Below are 19,548 nucleotides of genomic sequence, written 5' to 3'. Positions count from 1 at the left end.
AGAAGTACATGCAAGCAGCTCTAGAGTGTGGGTGGCCTCTGGCCATTCTTGTTCAAATCCGGGAGAAGACACAAAATGAAATCCAACATGGTGCAGATCAAGCAACTCCGAGTATTCGAAGAGAGACCAACTATGTTGAGCAAGATGAGTCAGAAGGGATAGAGAACCAAAACATGGGACCACAGGGCCTTGCTGATGAGGGAGAGAGGATACATAGCATTGTGGACGAGATGGAGGCAGAAGACCAAACCGCAATAGAGATGGAAGAATATGAGGGCTCATCTGATGACGAGCAGTACTCATTGCCAAAAGAGTGGAAGGAGCAAGGTTTTGACAGTCATGTCGCAGAAGACGTACGAAATCAGGAGTGGGAGTACAGAGGCAATGAGGTAGTGCAAGGTGCAACATATCCAAACATTGAAGCCGTAAAGGATGATGTGAGACTATGGGCAATATCATTGAAATGAGAATTTAGAGTCGTAAAGTCTGGCAGTAAAGAATATGAGGTGAAGTGTGTGAATGATGGAGGTCTATGGCGAGTACATGCATTCAAGGGAAAATGGAAGTCGAACTGAAAATATTCTATTGTGACAGAGCACACTTGTTTGTTGTCAGAAGTTCTTCCCTCGCATCGCAATATATCATGCGACTTTGTTGCAAAGCAAATATATGGATTGATTATGGACAACCTAAATTATGAGCCAAAAATGATTGTTCGACACATTGACCAGACTTACCAGTACACCATTAGTTATTTGAAATCATGGCGGGCTAAACAAAGGGTGTTCGAGATGCGGTTCGGCACATACGATGCATCATATGATAACCTACCTCGTATGTTATCCCAGGTTGCTGCTAGAAATCCTGGAAGCTTTTATGACACATACCTCGTACAAGCCGTGATTAGGGGGCAAAGCATTCTGCAACGAGCCTTCTTTTACATAGGTGCTTGTGTTAGAGCATTTCAGTGTTGTCTTCCGGTGATCTGCATTGATGGCACATTTCTGACTGGAAGGTATAAAGGTCAGATACTCACCGCAATTGGGGTAGATTGCAACAACCAAATAGTTCTGCTCGCATTTGCATTTGTTGAGAATGAGAACTTAGACAGTTGGTATTGGTTCCTTGAACGAGTGAAGGTTCATGTTGTTGCTGCACGTCCAGATGTGTGCCTTATTAGTGATAGGCATGCAGGTCTGCTGCAATCAATACTGAAATTACAACGTGGAACTGCGACAACGCCTCCATTGTGGCCCGATGTCCAAAACAGGTGGTGCATTAGGCATATGGGTGCAAACTTCTATGACCACTTCAAGAACAAGGATCTTAAGAACATGTTTAAGAGGTTGTGTACCCAAAATCAACAGAGAAAATTCAATGCATTATGGCAGATGCTTGATCAGTTGACTGCAGAGCTAGTGAAGGTAAGGGCATCAGGAACAAGCACGAGTCAGGCTGCAGAGTCTAGGGATTCAATTGAGAAGCCATTTTTACACTGGATTCGAGGTGCACCTAAGGAGAAATGGTCATTCTTTTATGATACCAATGGAATACGGTATGGTATTCAGACAACGAACCATGCAGAGTGTTTCAATATGGTTATGCGTTCTTGTCGTGCTTTTTCTCTTGTGGGAATTGTTGAGTTCATCATGTATGGGTGCATGAAGTATTTCAGAGAGCATTACATGGTTGCAAGCATAAATATCAGCAACCCCTAAATTCAGTTTTGCACAAGAGTGACAATATATGCAAGAGAATATTGAAAAGTCCAAACTGCATCGCGTCATATCGACAGGTACAATGGAGCATAGATTTGAGGTTCTATGCAAGGATAGAACCGGTCATGGTATCCGTAGAGATAGGGTGGTACATGAGAGTTTGATTACAGTAGATGGCAAAGCCTTCTGCTCCTGCATGAAGTCTAAGTTATTGCATTTGCCATGCTCGCATCTCATTGCGGCATGTGCAGAGTCTGGGTTACAGCCAGGAATATTTGTTTCACCTTACTTCAGCAAGGAAGCAGCTGTATCCACTTGGGGACATGAGGTATACGGGATTGGAATAGTGGGGCCTTTCATTCAGGATAATGAGAATAAGATGTTTATTTCTGATCCAGCCACTAAGAAAGGTAAAAGCCGCCGTCAGACACGTCGTATTCGGAATGGTATGGACGAGTCCGAAGCAAGCAAGGCACAAAAGCGTTGCAGCCAATGTGGAGCATTGGGTCACAACTACAAGAAGTGTCATAAGAATGCACTTCACGATGCTGCTGACGTCGGTCCTTCCGGAAATCCCAGAGATGGAGCACCTCCTACGTTCAGACGACCATCGGCGAGAATTGCTCGTGGAAGGCATTCGGTGTCGTGATCCACAATTGTATCGAACATATCTGTAATATGTAGTAATCGTGCATCCAGTTTGTATGGAACATATCTGTAATGTATAAATATCGTGCGTGTAGTTTGTATCGAACCTAACAGCCTGACTCCAGACTCACCTGGCGCACACGGTCACCCCGATGTCTTGGGGTATTCACAGCTAGGAGGAGCACCACTTGGGATCTCTCAGCAGCAGACACCGCAGTCCCTTTTGCGTCCTGAGAGACAGGTGAGGTCTCCGGATCGTCACACCTACTCCGAGGGCCATGTTCGTGCCCAGCAGAGGGCTAAGAGGGTCCAACGCCCTAGGGGTGGTTAGATATATCCGATGTTTGTATCTCTGATATTTATTTGTAATGAGATAGCTGTAGACCGCTTATTTGTATCCGATGTTTATGATTGTGGTAGTTTACTTGTCATTTGTTTCTATAGATACTATTGATGTGAACTTGTTATGTTTGTGGGTTCCATAATGCTCGTGAAATAAGGCAAGTTCTTGTGAATTTTTTCCGTGATTTAATGAAGGACAAGTTAGGTGCGGTAGGAGTTAGCGGCCGAGATCCCGCCGACGATGATGACGATTACCGCATACAGTGTAAACTTCGTGACACGCTCGAATAGCTCAAAATAGGGACTATAGTGTATCTAGCTGCGAGTACGAGATCACAGGTTGCCACTTCTCAGCACGGCGACCACGAGTTTCCCAAATGTCGCATTGTTTTCCCAGACATACGTGACAAAAGACGACAACCCAATAGCAGTGCCCTTCCACCATTTCAAAAACATGTGACAACACAGCAATCACACCAGCTCACCTTCAAAGCAGTCTCTCTGGCGAGGACGACGGACCTGTCATTCTACAGCGAAAGTCTGTGGCGTGTAGTGGGGAAGGCGGCATCTAGGCACGATCGACCGAGCGGCAGCAATACAGTGCTGTGAGTCTGCATGCACTTAGATGCTCTACATGCACAGAGAGGCATCGAGTAGTCATTTCGAGAATCGAATCTAGCATTTTCAGTGTTAGGTCAGCTAGCCTCTTCACTGTGTTGTCATGTAGGCTATCCGGGTATCAGACTTTTGTGCGCCTATAAATACTCCGAAGTTTGTGAACTCCCAGCAGCACTCAAACACCAAAACTCATTGTATACCCAATGTCTGGAGGTGGGTCTAGCAGAAAGAATTACTATGGTTTTGGGAAAGGAAAAGGGGGGAGAAAGGGAGACCCCATAATATGGGAGGGGCCTCTTGGACCTGATTCTTTTTCAGAACCAGTGTTTGAGTTTCCGCCACAGCACAAGAGTGAATTTATCAATGAAACTCCTCTTCGACAATACGATAACCGTAGAGAACCGTGGCCAAAATACAGACATGGTGAGGACTGCTTAGTGCAGATGTGCACCGACGGGATGGATAGCGGTCGGCGTTTCTTTAAATGTCCAGACGCATGGGTAATACTCGGTTGTTTCATTTCTTTATCTTCAATGAGACACCTTATATGAAATTTGTTTTGCAGTCTTCCGATGCTCCAGAAAACTGTGGTTTTACTACGTGGGTCGATCCTGCACCAATTGATTCTGTTCAGGAGTTCATCGAGTACCTCCAGATAAAGATCTTTGATCTGGAATGCAAGGTGAACCATTATGAGGAAGTGAGCGAGGGTAACAAAGACGATGAAGATGATGATACCAGCAATGCTGCCGGTTCACAGGATGAACCATGCACTATTCCTTACTGCAACTGTCCTTGTCACAAGAAGAAGGGTCCTGCGCCTCCGGCACCACCTCCTGCACCACCTGCAATGGGTGGATACTGCGGAGAAGGCTCAAACGCAGTTTGCTACGTGGGGGTACGGCTACTAGGACTATCCTAGTGCTAGTGACATGCTGCATCGTTGTGTTTGTTGTGTTTTTTTAATTACCTAAGGCATGTTAGGTTAGTCCAGAATCTGTTTACCGTATTTTGCAACGGGTTCTGCCATGCCACTGCATGTGTGACGTGTGTTTCATTACCGTTGTATTATGATGTAAATTTGATGGTTCACATTATGTAATGCATTTCTTAGTTCTTATTTCTTCTCATTATATTAATTAAATGTGTGCTTTTTAGTATTTTAGTGACATGAAAAGCTCCGAAAATATTAAGGACAAGTTCAAAGATTTCATAGATTCCCGGCTACAACTGCAAATTAATGGTAAAAATTACAACACATAGAGTTAAGCTCTCAACTGAAAACATAAACAACTAATTGCAGTGGCATGTGCACGCGACAAGGTAATTTCTTGTTGCATCTAAACCTACCATGCCTTATGGAATGTAAAATACCGGGATTACATTGTACTACTCTACTGAGTGCACCGAGGATATTTGCCCTTCCTAATTGTTTCAGGTCCGGCTTCCTTCGCACGGCGTGCCCTCTCTCGCTTTCTCTCCCTGTCAGCTTCACGTTCCGCCGCCGCCTTACGATCCACCTCCTCCATCCTCTTGCGGATCTCTTCTTGCTCTTTCTTGCGCTTCTCCTCTTGTTGTTCCTCGTGCTTCATTCGGCGCCAACGTTCTGCAGCCCACCTTGCTTGTTGTTCCACAAAGTCCTTTGCCTGCTGCGACTGCACGGTGTCGAACCACTGCATAAAATCACAAAGAGGCGGAGGAGACTTTGTCCAACAAAAGTTAGAATCATAACTCAATGTTAGGCCACAAAGAAAAATAGCGCATGTTGTCCTGCTACCTTGGCCCAGTCTTTGCCGTATTGCTTAGGTGGATCATATTCGTAGTTCTCACACATAAAGAACCTCTTGTCGTAGTCATCTCCTAAAACCTCAGATTGCATGAACTTGCATAACGAACCGCAAAAGCATATTGGCACATCAATTCCTTCAGGTACGGTGGCTTCACACTTGCTCCACGGAATGTAGGTTGATCCTGACAAAGACATTGGCGCTATAGTGTGGTGCGCCAAATGACGAACAATGATTTCAATAATGCACATATCGTATACCAAATCGATGCGTGAAAATATAGGTACTGTCATAATTCTATTGTCTTATGCTACAATATCAATAAGATATTGTCATAATTCTATTCTAATTCATAATTAATTTAAAAACAAGTCTGTAATAGTACTCAAATTGTAATACTAAACGAGTGTTCTAAAGCACCAAATCTAATTCAGTTAATTCGCTAATTAAATTAAATTATTATACAATATCAACGGATTCATACGGAAGTTACTGGTAGATCACAAGTGCGGAATTCGGCAGAACTTCGCCGCTTTTCTTCTCCTCGCCCCTCTCTTTTTTCTGAATTTTTAGGCTCAAATGAGAAGGAAATGACGGCCAGAGCTTATATGGGGTGGGAGAACCCTGTCGCCCCTTGGGTGGGCGGCAGGCCCCCTCCCCCAGGCCAGGGATCTCTTTGCAAATTCCAAAAAAAATTACATTAGGGTTCTGTCGCCTATGGCTTGGGCAGCAGGACCCCTGTCGCCCCCCCATAGGGCGACAGGGGGGTATTTTTGAAATATTTCAAAACAGACATATATTTTTGAAATTTTGATTTTTTTTAAATATAAAAAAGAAAAAAGTCCGCACTGAGATGGTTCTATTGTGGCCTGCTGTCAGTCACACAGAGCATCTCGGCTTGTTGTTTGTTCTCGAGCATTAGTCAGTCTGTGTCCTGCTATAGCTATAGATACGATGGATTAGTAGTACGTTGATTGCATTGCATCCATTGCATTAATGCAAGGCTACTACCTGCACCTCCAATCTAATCCAAGTGTGCCACTAACGACAACAACTGCAGTTAACCGATCCAGCTAGCCTCCTTACCTTGATTCCTCCTCTGAACCGCAGCAGTCTCAGCTAATGAAGGAGACAAACCAGATCTGCAGTCACCGATCGGTAGCTTACGTGTTCTGCCCCTGACCCTCGAGACCCGAGTTAGTGACGGATTAAACAACTCCTCAAGATTCTCTGCAGGGAGATCAAGAACATGGGCTCAAATGATCGGCGACCGGTCGACCTTGATGCGGTGGCAGGGCAGGTAGACGAGATTAGCAGAGACTAAGTTCAGTTCCTGCATCGGCTGTTCTTGCTAGATCCCTCCAAGCTGGACGGCATCATAGGCTGCACATCCATCGGTTGGTACGAGCCATGGGTATATAACTATATATAGCCAGCACTGCGGACTGACGACGTGTCCTGGACTCCTGGTCGTCGAGCACAAGAACAGCCAACAGCAGAATAGCTTCGAGCTTTGCTTTTGATTCAGTATGGGGCATGGAAGTGGTCCTGCTGCTGTTGTTGACCAGCCAGGCTGCAGAGTCCTTCCCGTCATCGAGGAGGAGCCGGAGCCGGAGGGGGAGGGGGCAGGCTCGCCGGAGATGACGAGGCTGGCCGAGCGCAGGAAGGCCATCGTAGCCAGGATGCGGGAGCTCCTCAGCCGGGCCGCCGCCGCGCAGTCTGCTCGCTCCAAGCTCCACCGCTCCACCGTCGCCACAGCCAAGAAATGGAAGGTACCCACTCATTGCTAGACACTCGAGAGAGGATTAGTTGACGCCTTACCTCAACTGTCTGAATCATCGTTCGTGCTTAGTGCTTGCAAATTGCTACATGTCTGCTAATACGATTTTAATCCTGCCCTTTCGGATCTTTTTTATCAGAGAGCCGTCGGCCGGATCCAGAGGAGGAGCACGAACCATCAGCAGGTAGCAGATCTGCAGGAAGACGGAGACGGCGGCATGCTGAGCTCGTCGTCGTCGTCCATCTCCAGCCAGAGCAGCTTCAGCTGGGACGCCGCCGCAGAGAGCTGCTGCTCAGCGTCTGCCAGCTGCTTGTCCCCTGCCAACGTCTCGCCGCTGCTGTGGCCGGCGTTCGTATCTGCACAGCGAGCCGAAGCGACGGAGGATCAGCAGCCGGCGACCAGCGTGCTGCGTCTGTCAGGTGGCAGCTCCTGGTCGGAGGACGATGACGTGAGGATGGCTCACTGGGTCACCACGGATTCAGACTGTAAGTTCTTCATCAAAAAGAAAAAGAAAAAAACAATTGATCTTCAGAGAAACCTTTGTTGACGATGTGCATTGTTTCAACAAATTGTTCAGTTGTCGTGTTGGAGCTCTAGCCATGGGAGGGAGACGCTCCTCAACAAGGATCGATCGGGGCACAAGCAAGAAAATTAGGAATTCCAGAAGATTATTGGCAAGAAGATTCATAGACGTGCATTGGCCCGCGGGCTAAGTGGGCCACCAACATGGGCCGTAACAGACCTGCGATTTCTTGACAACAGGCAGGCCCACATGTTGCGAAGCCTCATTATTTTTGAGGAAATTATGTGGTATATATATATATGTATGTCAGTATGTGGTTCTGTCAACTGTGTACTGCCACCTGGACTATTTAGCTAATGACATGACACTCGGTTGCATAGCCCAACTTAAGCATCTTCCGAAGTCAAGATATGGAGTAATACAAAGTTGTCATCGCCACCATGCACAGATAAAAAGATGCTAGCAGCACTGGCACTTGGTCAGTCTTGCCCTATTTGCCAACTCTTCCACTTCCCCAGGCAGAACGTAGCTGCTCTGCTACTGACCAGAGAGAGAATCGCAAATAACAAAACAAGAGCTGAAAGTTCAGTGCATGCATGCGTTGGAATCAAGCACTTGGAATCTTGAAAATTGTATTCTTTAAAGCCTGCTGTTCCATATGTACTCGGTTTGTGTGGAGAGGTGAGTTGAGCGCAAAAGCACTCCCAAACCGACATGATACGAGCCAAAAAAGTACGTGTACAGCACTGTTCCAGCATATCAGAAGAAATCACTAGGCTTTCCTATCCTAATGTTCTCCTCTTGCAAGTAGCTTGTGACAGCATTCTTCTGCCAGCCCTTGAAGCTCCTACCAAAGCAAACGCCAAAAGATTAACAATGTCAAACTTAAATGGGTTGAGCTTGCTTCCTATTGTAATAATAGTAATAAACAGACGAACGCAATGAAGTAGCATCTTCAATAGATTAGATGCACCAAACTGGTTAACAGGTTAAGACACTTACTTGTGATCAAGATGTGCGATAACTTCACCGCCAGGAAATGCTGCCTTTGTGGCTTCATAGGAAACTTTGATGGAGTGCTTCCACATTCCAGCAACCTCTCCACAAGTCTTTCCATTTACTTGGGATGGTGTGTCCATCGGCAATGAGTAACCAGAGAGTAAATGACCCACCCATACACCATCTTTGCTGAAACATTTTGAGAATGCCACTGTTAGAATATAGGTATTCCTGAAGTACATTAAAATACTCATTCTGTCCTTAAATAAAAAATCTAAAAAATAAAGATAGAACACAGGTTTTCTACACTTAACTAATATCACATGATACACAAACAGTTTAAGATCAAAATAATTTTTCATTGACACTAGCATTATATTGTCCCCTCACTTGAATAAGGCAAAGTATGATGTTCTTTTTACCAGGGAAGATCTACAGGGGAGACAGCATATAATTAGAAATTGCCTTCAAGAATAACTTCACCGCAGTGCTTACATGACAATATCCATGTGACGAGGAGCATAGTGACCGCCTCCTATACCTAGTAGAACCTTTTCACCATTCCTGCATAACAAGAAATGGGTTTTCATGTGCTTAAATAAACAAAGAAAAAAGGGGAGTGAGAGGGTAATAAATATATGCTTAGAAGAAAAAGAAAGGTCAAATTAGGTGGATGTGGATGCCATCACAAAAAAAAGAGCTCATATTTGGAAAATACCATCAGATGTAAAGATGACGGATGGGCACATATCTAAGAGACAACATATCTAAGAAAGCAAATGATAAATAAAATGTATGTTATCAACAGCGGTACATAAAGAAATCTAGATATTGGGTTAAGCAAAATAGCCATAGCCTGGATGGTGACCATAACAGGGTGTTCACAATGGGACTGAAATTAAACAGTCATTTGTCCCAGCTCTGGAAATTCATGGCTTCATACAAACAACTGGATCTGACTCTGCTAGTCATGTCTTCACGTATTGCTGTTTGTTTCGACCTTTCTGTTTGTATGTTCAGTCTTATAGATTATCTATATCCTTATTTATTATAATGATTAATAAAAAATCATTAGGGCTCTCCCCTGATATAATCCTGAAATAAAAGATTGACTGTCCGGAATTGTGCTTGAAAATTTTTCAGTACTCCATTTTATAATGTACAAATAGGGAGCAAATGGCATTCCCACTTTTCATTTTAAACTTAGTATCCAAAATTTTGCCTACTCCACCAGAGAAGAGGAATCTATTTGTGAACCCTGGTTCACCTAACGGGATCAGTTAACGAGTTATAGATGGTGCTAAAGGAACGACACTTTCCAATTTGCAATCCATCTTCACACAATAGAACCTTAATTTCCCAGTGGTATATAACGATACTGACTCAACTCCACTCTGGTGCCTTGTCTGTGTGCCTTGTCACTAATGCATTCCTAATTTGCAACAATGTGCAGTACCTAGGTTCTATCCTACTTTTTACTGGGGATAGTACTTTGTATAGATTATAATCTGACAATATCCCCATCGATGCCATAGTATATATAACAAGGGGGTAAAATGAAATGCATATCGACATACCCCTGCCAACTTCCAACATCATTTCCATCCTCCAGACCAAGACCTTTCCATAGAACCTGCAAGTATTGAAAAACTCAATTGCCTGTTTCCAACAAAGGTTGCTTTACAAGAGAAAAGTTAAAAGATAACATTCCGACTAACGGGTAAGACAAGTAAGAGCAATATTTAGTTGGGCACATAGCAAATTAAAACCATCGTTTTTTCAAAACTTCGAAATGTTTGATCTGTGTTGTTTGATTGTCAACGGAGGGCAATGAACCATATTGAATCTAAAAAATTGGTTGTATAAGATCTGCTTTGAAACTCTACATGCTATATGATCTTGACATCCCAACAAGGAAACACTCTTGATCTCACAAAAAAAAAAGGAAACACTCTTGTCTGCTCTTGCAAGTAAGGAAGTATATCATAATAAAGAGGGAGGGAGTGATAGGACTCACCAGAGCAATTGCCTGCGCAGCATCTTGTCTACCCCAGTATTCTTCCGTACTTCCTGGATATTTATAGCAGTCCAGAGTATTGAAGTTAGCAATTTACCACATGCATTGATGGCAGTGTAGATCCTAATATTTGGTATGCCTATTATTTCAGCTGCAGGATTGGTGCGCTGAGCTATATTGAGTTGAGTTCACATAAACTCAATACCCTTTTGAAAAGGTTGACTAGAAAGACTGGTTGCTTGCATCTTGTTCATCATGTCCATGTTATAAGCATTATCTCTTTCCAAAATTTCAAATGCTTAAGGTAACTACCTCTTATTTGGAATTTTTTCAAGGATGTGACCATATTCATGTTACCTAAATCTGTATGTATTACATAAGGCAGCAACTAATTCTTCCAGCCCAAAAGAACAAAAAAACACAGTGCATATAGCTTGTGTAAACCATGTAAATGTATGTTGACACAACTAAAAAAACAACTGGATACAGATCATTGTAATGGTTGAGCTTGAAAAATATGTGTTCTGTATAGAAATGTCATTTTTTTGTTTACATTTTGGTTTTTAAAAGAATGTCATCTTGGGTTCCCAAGGCTGGAATTTTCTAATAGATGGCCCTATCTTTTGAGTGTTGGTAATGACAATAGAGCTACTGACACACAATCAATAGGGCAAACTACAATAGAAAGCAAAGTGTTAACTCACTCCTTGATTTGCGAGTATGGAACTAAAACAAAAGGTAATTTAACTCGAGGGAGTATACACTAACTTGCAAAGTAAACTCAACATGGAAAACCCAAAAAAGGGATAACTACCCACCCACAAGTATAGTATGGATCCAGCTTTCAGATATGCCACAAATCAAAGAATATGTTGCACAGGTAACTATGGATTATGCAATACATGTAGACCTCCAACTCCAATGCAAAGAGGACACAACTAATGTGTAGTCCAAGAGGTTGCTAAGCTAATTTTAAGATTTTTTTCTGGAAACTGTAGAAAGAACTTTCAAGAGGGTGGACGATGATAGCATGCAAGAAACAAAAATGGTAAGGATGGACATAAGCTTGTACCTATCTCGACAAACATGGTGGGCGTTCTGGTAACTGGTCCATGGTGAGTAGCCTCAAGCGTAATCTTCAGAAGCGGTCATAATTAAAATCAGTTGACTCAGAAAGATATGGGTCACTGACGGAGAGAAAACTACCTCAAACTCTGGAACAAGACCTTGTTCTGCAGCAATCTTTTGCATCAACCGGAGCCAAGGACCAATTCGAGGATTTGGTATTGCTGCCCATCCAGGAATCCCTCCTTGGGGTAGGGTTCCATCCTCCCTAAGATGTGGCACACCTTTATATGTGCAGTTACCACACCAGTAAGGACCCATGTACATTATCAGGATATCAACGGTTGATAAAACAAAAAAATTGAACAAACCAACATGTGTCTATGCTTGTTGTTGAAGAAACATGACGGTATAACTAGTAAACAATAAAATAAATAAATACATGTAAGGCTATTGCAGAATATACTGGATTGCGCTGTTTCCTAACAAAATGAAATTGCATGTATGCTATATAACGCACAAAGTTGATTATCCTCTTGTATTTACTGTAACACATATATTTATATGAGATACCTTGTGACGCAATTGGTGTTCAACAAGAAACAACAAAAAACATCAAGCATTTGACCTTGCCATTGGGATAAATGACTTTGCGAATGAAAGAAGAACGGACCAATTGGATGCACTGTGAGTGCTGGACGGTTGGAGACTGCAGTGTGCTTGCTGAGGAATATGACCTCAGACACAGGCTCTCCAGTGGCTTCCTGCCATCGCCGGTCAAGATCGTCCTCTGCAATAATGCTGCGTTGATGCTTCAATAAGCGAACATTCCCATTAGTAAAGCTCTGCATCCCCTCCTGCAAAACAAATTCGGGCAAAAATTAATTGGGAACCATGATATATAGGCGTTAGATTATCCATCTACAGAGCGTCAAAATGTCAGCTAACGCCTGTTGGATGCCTTCCGTGGCGCAACATATAAAAGCGGATAAAAGTTTACTTCAGTTTTGTGCCACTAGCTATGCGGAGTAGAAGACAACCGGACGGACTCCATCGATCCATTTAAAAGATGGAAGGGAAGGGCCCAAGCGGAGCCCCAAGGGGGGAGTTGATTACAGTACAGCGATGGGCGGGCCGGGGGACCATCCCGGCATGGCGAGGAAGGCAGCGGCGGGGCCGATGGACGCCGGGTCCGACGTGGTGGCCACCACCAGCACCACCATCTTCCGCCGAGGCTGCTCCGCGACCTATCCCAACTGAGAGACGCTCACCGCCGTCAGGACTAGCAGGAGGAGGATCTCGTATTCTCGTGGCACAGCGAGCTGCCGCTTCTGGTTTATCTAGCTGCGTGCGTGCGGCGGTGGCCACCGCCCACCGGACGGACGGGGTCCCAATCTGCGGGCACGCCGGCGGCGACACCCACCTGGGTTGGTGGCCGGTGTCGGCGGGTGGCTTGGCTTTCATTGTGTACTTGGGCCTGGGCTCTGAGGTGGGCCGCACGTGCAAATGTGAGGAGGAATTCAGCCTGTTGGGCTTTCTTATGGAAAGAAAGAACACTCCTGTCTGTTTGATTTTTTTTAGCCCCCTTATTAGTATGTGATCATCCGGGCACACACGCAATCACACCGCCACTTAGGCTGTCCGCACCTGCTACCGGGAGCCATCTGGTACCCGATCCTCCACCACGCTTTTAGCGTAAAAAGTCACGCACCGATGTACTGGAAGGAAGATGCTCTCTCTCTATTCCAACCTCTGTACGCTCCACCGCTTCCCGGCGGCATGAGAGAGATAAGGGCAGCAGATATGTTGGCGAGAGAGGTGGAATGGAGTGAGGAGAAGAGAGAGAGAGGGGCAGGCAGAGTGGGAGTGGACGTGGGAGACACAGGAAAAGGGAGGGAGGAGAGTGAGAGAGTAACCCAAGAGGGAAGGAGGAAAAAAGAAAAAAAAATTATTGTGTGGGCTTACCGGCTGGTAGTTGGTATAAAAGATAAGATATAATATGAAGGGTGCGGAAGAAATTGTTATGGAGGAGAGAATCTCCATAATCAAAAATAAAATATTTTTTTAAAAGATGAAAATAGAATAGTATAATGAGTGCAGACAGTCTTTTTCAGCTTAAAAAATATGCCGTCCTTGATATCGACGGAGTCCATACGAGACTCCGCTCACAGCGGGGATGTCGCACTCTCCTCTGCCTCTGTGGCACGACGCATGAGAGGCCAGATAATTTATGTTTATATTGGGGATAAAGATAAACACGGGTGAGTTACATGAGCTGAACCCCGCCAGGAGTGACTCTGGGCTCCTCTGCCATCCGTGCTACTCGCACGTAACCTTAGCTTATGAGCAACTCCGACCTTTGAATACACATATGTAACTTTATTTTTATGAACAACTTCAAGAGACCGAAACTGCAAATTCTGGTGTCTCGCTGTCAATGGATACGTCGCCTACCATTGAAAGAATAGCGCCGGTTAAATTCTAAAATAAATTCAGAAATGCAAGCACATTGTGCCAAGTCGGAAACTCCAACTCGAGCTGATAGGTTATAGCCGGTAAGAATCCTTACCGGCTGAGCTACTACCATAGAGTGTTGATTCAAACACACACTAGCTATTACTGGTTATTATTGGCGGTAGTATATATTAAGATAAAGATACGTGTGTCTCTTTCTAAAATCTGCGCAAGAGCTAGCTACTCCCTCCGTCCTGAAATGTAGGGTATTATAGAATTCAAAATTTGTCCTCAAATATAAGACATTCTAGGTTGAAAGTGGACTCAACCATCTTAATTGTGTATTGTTTTCGGATTTTTCCAATAGAAGACGTGCATGCAACCATGTAAAGGGAGGTGCATGTGGGGGAAGTGCATAGAGAAAGGGCATGCTACTTTAATTAGCACATATTTAATGACCCAAATAGAGTCCCAATGCATAATAATTAGTGGTAGGAGAGTCTTTTCTACACAATCATAATCTGTCCTAAAAACTCTAGAATGCCCTATATTTCAGGACGGAGGGAGTAGCTAGCATTCATACTACAAATGCATGTGTATTTATTATTTATGCATACAAATTAGGTAATCCATACTAGTATTAATGATTATTATCAGACATGCTCCGGCGGCGTGGCTGGGCCGGCGAGGATGGCGTTGCGCCTGCCGCGCTCCGACCGGCAGTTCTCGGCGAACTTGAGGCTGGCGCTGTGCCGGCCCAAGCTCTTCTCCTCCTCGCTCCACTCGGAGGCGTAGTAGCTCTCCTCGTCGGCGTCGGCGCTGGGCGGGAGGAGCATGGAGCCCCACTGCGGGAAGTGGACGAGCACCAGCGGCAGCGTGCACGCCATGCTCATGATGCCCATGTTCCGGATCCCCGTGCCCGTGGAGTAGTTGGACAAGGTGAAGAAGATGAGCTGCGTGATGCCGGCGCCGATGTTGCCGCCGGCCCCCGTCATGCCGGAGATGATGCCCAGCGAGCGGCGGGACACGAAGGGGATCACGCCGAAGGTGGCGCCGCACGCGGCCTGGGCGCAGAAAGAGAAGAGCACCATGGCGGCGATGGAGGCCGGGAGCGCGCTGGCGCTGCCGAGCCAGAGGCAGAAGCCGCCGCCGGCGGTCTGGAGGATCCAGATGTTCCAGAGGCGGGCGCGCATGCCGCAGTAGCGCGCACCCATGTCGGAGAGGACTCCGCCGAGGGGCCGCGACACGAGGTTGGCCATGCCGAAGCCGGCGGCGATGATGCCGGCGACGCGGATGTCGAGGTCGAAGCGGTCGTAGACTCGTAGTAGTACTCGGCGATGACGTTGTTGGTGGTGAGCTGCACGCCCATGCTGTAGCCGTAGACGAAGACGAAGACCCAGGTCCGGTAGTTGCTGACCGCGCGCAGGAGCACCTTGGAGAAGCCGTCCTTGTTGGCGCCGCCCTGCTTCTGGAGGCTGCGGAGGTTGCCGTCGGGGAGGTCCTGCCCCGTGGTGAGCACGAGGATGCCCATGACCACGTGCATGAGGCCCGGCACGAAGTAGGCGACGCGCCACGCCTCGAAGGGCGAGACGCCGCACCTGAGGATGCCCTCGTAGACGAAGGGCATGATGAGCTGCGTGGCGCCGCCGCCCATGTCGCCCCAGCCGGACGCCAGCGCGTTCACCGTCCCGATGATCTTGATGTTGAACATGGTGCTGGTCCAGTACTGGCACGAGACGAAGGTGGCCAGGGAGACGCCGATCAGGAACCTGATGGTTATGTATCCGGCGGCGCTGTCGATGACGGCCATGCAGAAGACGGCGGGCGCGGCGAGCATGATGGTGAAGGCGCAGCCGTAGCGCGGGCCGAGGAGGTCGCAGACGGCGCCCATGGCGAGCCGCGAGAAGATGGCGCCCGAGACGGAGGCGACGCCGGCGTTGCCGATGTCCGTCTTGGTGAGGCCGAGGTTGTCGCGGATGATGGGGATGAGCGGCGCGGCGGCGAAGGTGGAGACGACGCAGGTGAAGAAGGAGAGCCAGGAGAGGTGAAAGGTGCGCATGTGCGGGTTGGCCAGGGAGAGGATGCGGAGGGACTTGGCCTTGTGCTCCGAGTCCACCGGCAGGTCGAACTTATTATTGGCGGCGGCGGCGTTCCCCTCGTCGGAGCGCCCCGCCTCCGTGGAGAAGGCGACGAAGGCCGGCTCGCGCGCCGACACCCCGTGCAGCGAGCTACCCATCGGTGGCGCTCCGTCACTGGCCATATATGCCCTCTCTCTTCTTCCTCTTCTTCACCCTTCAATTCCCTGATGAGAGTTGAGAGCTCGATCACTTGATAGCTAGCTACGAAGTACTCTTCGATGGATGGGGTGGTTTTATAGGCGGCGGCAAGCAGGCCGATAGATCGAGCTCACATGCATTTTCTATATATTAATTAGGGCTAGCTATAGCAGCTTCCTGCTGATAAGTACTCTTGGATCCCGGAGAAGTTGACATTGCCAAGCAGATAGCTAGCTAGAAGTCAGCAGCAGGCAAAGCATGGGATGCCGTGCGTGGTGCACTCGCTCCCCAGCATGTGTCGGTGCTGCCCTTTACATGCTACGGTCGTTTCTGACTTTGTACCAGGTGAAAGCGACGTCGTCTCAGCGTACGTGAGCTTTTGCTACCTTAAAGTGAAAGGCACAGATAGCACAAACTTTGATCAATAATTAAGAATATTAGATAAATTCAGTTTACAAAATTAACTCTCCAATCTCTGTTATACTTTGTGAGACGAATTTAATGAGCCTTTTGACCGCACGATCAGAGATTGGTTACTGTAGCATTAATATAGCCAATCATCGATTATTTACCGTCATTAGATTCGTCACAAGAAATTACACCCATCTGTGAAATTAGTGGATGGTTAATGTAGCATCACTGTTGCAAAACATGGATTAAGTAGGCTCATTAAATTCATCTCGCGATTTACAACCCATCCATGCAAAAAGTTTTGCAAATAGATTTTATTTAGTACTCCATGCATGTGTCCAAACATTCGATGTGATATTTTTTGGTGTAAAATTTTGGGATCTAAACAAGGCCTTTATCAGCATGGAACGTTTAGATTGCGCTGGTTTTAGCCCGCCTGTCTACAGTAAATAGCAGCTTGAGCTATTGTGGATCTGATGCTTTAGAGCCTGCTTGGTTTGTTACCAATATTTGCCCTGCCAAAATTAAGGCATGCCAAAAAGATTTAGCTATCATTTACTTCATGCTAGAAATTGGTCATTGTGACCAAAATTTTGGCAAGTTACTGGAAATTTCTGAAATCTTGCAAGAGAAGAGATTATTGGTTGGCACCAAACCAAATGAGTACCTAAATTTTTTGCTAACACTTTGGCATACCCTAATTTTGGTAAGCCAATATATTGGCTTGCCATGATTTTCAATCAGGCCCTTGGTCCGAATATTCGTTCTCGACATCGATGCATGCATCGACATTGCTTAGATATTACTCCCTCCTTCCCCGTTTATAAGGCATGGTGGAACATGACACGGTCTTCTAAACAACACTTTGACCATTTATTTATCATATATTATATCACTTTTGATTATAAACTTATAATCATTGTAAAATATATTTGATTATGAATCCAATCATATGAAATTTGCATTATAAAAATAAAAATTTAATAGTCAAATTATTGGTCAAAGATGACAAGGTTTGAATCTTGATATACGTGTATGCCTTATAAACAGGGAAGGAGGGAGTAGTATTTTTATGTCGTTGGGACTGTCTTTGACCTTAGCAGTCAAATAAATGCGTCTGATAAAAGTCGCCTACTGTTAGTTGGTACTCCAGCCGTACAAGCACCCACGATCCATTTCTTTTAAACAAAAACTTCTCCGCTTCCAAGTTGTTAGCGCTGTTTAGATCCAAAACGCAAAATGCAAAATTTTTATAAATCATTTGCATTGTGTACTAAATATAGTCGAAAAATAAATCGCATTACACAAATGGACTGTAAATCGCGAGACGAATCTAATGAGCCTAATTAGGACGTGATTAGACACTAAATTGTTACAGTAATGCTACAGTAAATATGCTCTAATGATGAATTAATTAGGCTCATTAGATTCGCCTCGTAGTTTACAGATGAGATCTGTAATTAGTTTTGTGATTAGTTTACATTTAATACTTCGAATGTTGAAGATTCCCTTCCAAAAATGCAAAATGCAAAGTGATCTAAACAAGATCTTATTACTATGGCTGCAGGGTAATTTGACCTTGTGATTCATACAGCCGGTTTACATGTTCCTGTAATACTTACTCTACAGCCGTGTTTAGTTCGCAAAAAAATTTATAGCACTTTCATTGTTAGTTGGTAATTAATATATAATTATGGATTAATTAAGTTTAAATAATTCGTCTCGTCGTTTACAGTTAAATTGTATAATTAGTTATTTTTAACTCTATTTAATGTTTCATACATGTATCTAGAGATCTAATGTGATGAGTGCTGTAGGAAAATTTTTGGCTACTAAACATGTCCTAAAATGATGGGCGCGTTGCTTGCGAATGGGGCTTCCGTACGGCGGCCTCCGTAGCATGCGGTGTTTGACTTTAACTACGTCGGTGCGCAGTGCAAGAATCGGCCCCATATGTAGTGAAAGCAAGGTTTCAACGAAATCGTCATTACTATTTAAGTAATAATCCTTCTGGAATAGTCCTACTGCTTGCATTGCTTACTCCTAGATTATATTATTACTCCCTCCTTCCCTGTTTATAAGGCATGGTGGAACATGACACGGTCTTCTAAACAACACTTTGACCATTTATTTATCATATATTATATCACTTTTGATTATAAACTTATAATCATTGTAAACTATGTTTGATTATGAATCCAATCATATGAAATTTGCATTATAAAAATAAAAATTTAATAGTCAAATTATTGGTCAAAGATGAGAAGGTTTGAATCTTGATATACGTGTATGCCTTATAAACGGGGAAGGAGGGAGTATTAACAAAGCGAGCGATACGCGGTCGATAAGTTGACATTTAGGCCAGCTACACGTACTACCGCACACCATACTATTGTAATCGCACGGCAGTACTATTTTACATTCTAGTTGTACACCCACTATCTATTACTAGCAAAAATAATCATCAAAATACTGAACTAAAGTTACTAAATTACTGAACAATGTTCAATAATAGTTCGCCGGCACTGAACTGCTGAAAATTTGTTCAGTAATTCAGCTCAGTTTAGTTATTAATGGCGTAAAATAAACCGTTACACCTATGGTGTAATATCGCACATGGAACAGCTGGATGGCTAGCCCTCTCTCTCTCAATAAAGTAGTGTAATCAAGTTAAGCAAATGAAGATTGATTACTAAGTCTGTTGATGCTGAGGCCGGCCGGGCAGCTGTTTGTCTTCTTTCGCAACGCATATGCAGTGATGTGGAACAACGTCTTTCTTCTTTGAAATAAAGTTAATTATTAGCCGTCGAAAAAAGGGAGAAAATAGTATTTTTGCCGAGCATACTTCATTCCAAACACACTCAATTTATGCAAACTCTTATTATTACTCTCACCTTTTATACCATGCAT

General features: G+C 44.8%; 2 protein-coding genes and 1 pseudogene across 2 annotated transcripts; 1 reads left to right on the top strand and 2 right to left on the bottom strand.

Annotated features, from left to right (window-relative positions):
• Positions 1-6,416: 6,416 nt before the first annotated feature.
• LOC120654406 lies at positions 6,417-7,833 on the top strand. Its single transcript, XM_039931929.1, has 3 exons — positions 6,417-6,885; positions 7,033-7,378; positions 7,471-7,833. Exons 1-3 carry the CDS (start codon positions 6,643-6,645, stop codon positions 7,488-7,490), a joined length of 609 nt encoding a protein of 202 aa, XP_039787863.1. The 5' UTR covers positions 6,417-6,642; the 3' UTR covers positions 7,491-7,833.
• A 182-nt stretch (positions 7,834-8,015) lies between these two features.
• Positions 8,016-12,934, bottom strand: LOC120654405 (D-aminoacyl-tRNA deacylase). Its single transcript, XM_039931928.1, has 9 exons — positions 12,619-12,934; positions 12,171-12,354; positions 11,639-11,781; positions 11,505-11,568; positions 10,433-10,485; positions 9,993-10,048; positions 8,911-8,979; positions 8,419-8,604; positions 8,016-8,263 (listed from the first exon to the last, which is right to left on the bottom strand). The coding sequence occupies exons 1-9, from the start codon at positions 12,718-12,720 to the stop codon at positions 8,176-8,178; spliced, it is 945 nt and encodes a 314-aa protein (XP_039787862.1). The 5' UTR covers positions 12,721-12,934; the 3' UTR covers positions 8,016-8,175.
• A 1,670-nt stretch (positions 12,935-14,604) lies between these two features.
• On the bottom strand, positions 14,605-16,211 carry LOC120654277 (annotated as a pseudogene).
• Between the last annotated feature and the right edge of the window lie 3,337 nt (positions 16,212-19,548).

This window comes from Panicum virgatum, chromosome 1N, assembly GCF_016808335.1.
Source record: "Panicum virgatum strain AP13 chromosome 1N, P.virgatum_v5, whole genome shotgun sequence".
NCBI classification, from domain to species: domain Eukaryota; kingdom Viridiplantae; phylum Streptophyta; class Magnoliopsida; order Poales; family Poaceae; genus Panicum; species Panicum virgatum.
This window is presented reverse-complemented; position numbering and strand designations above follow the sequence as displayed.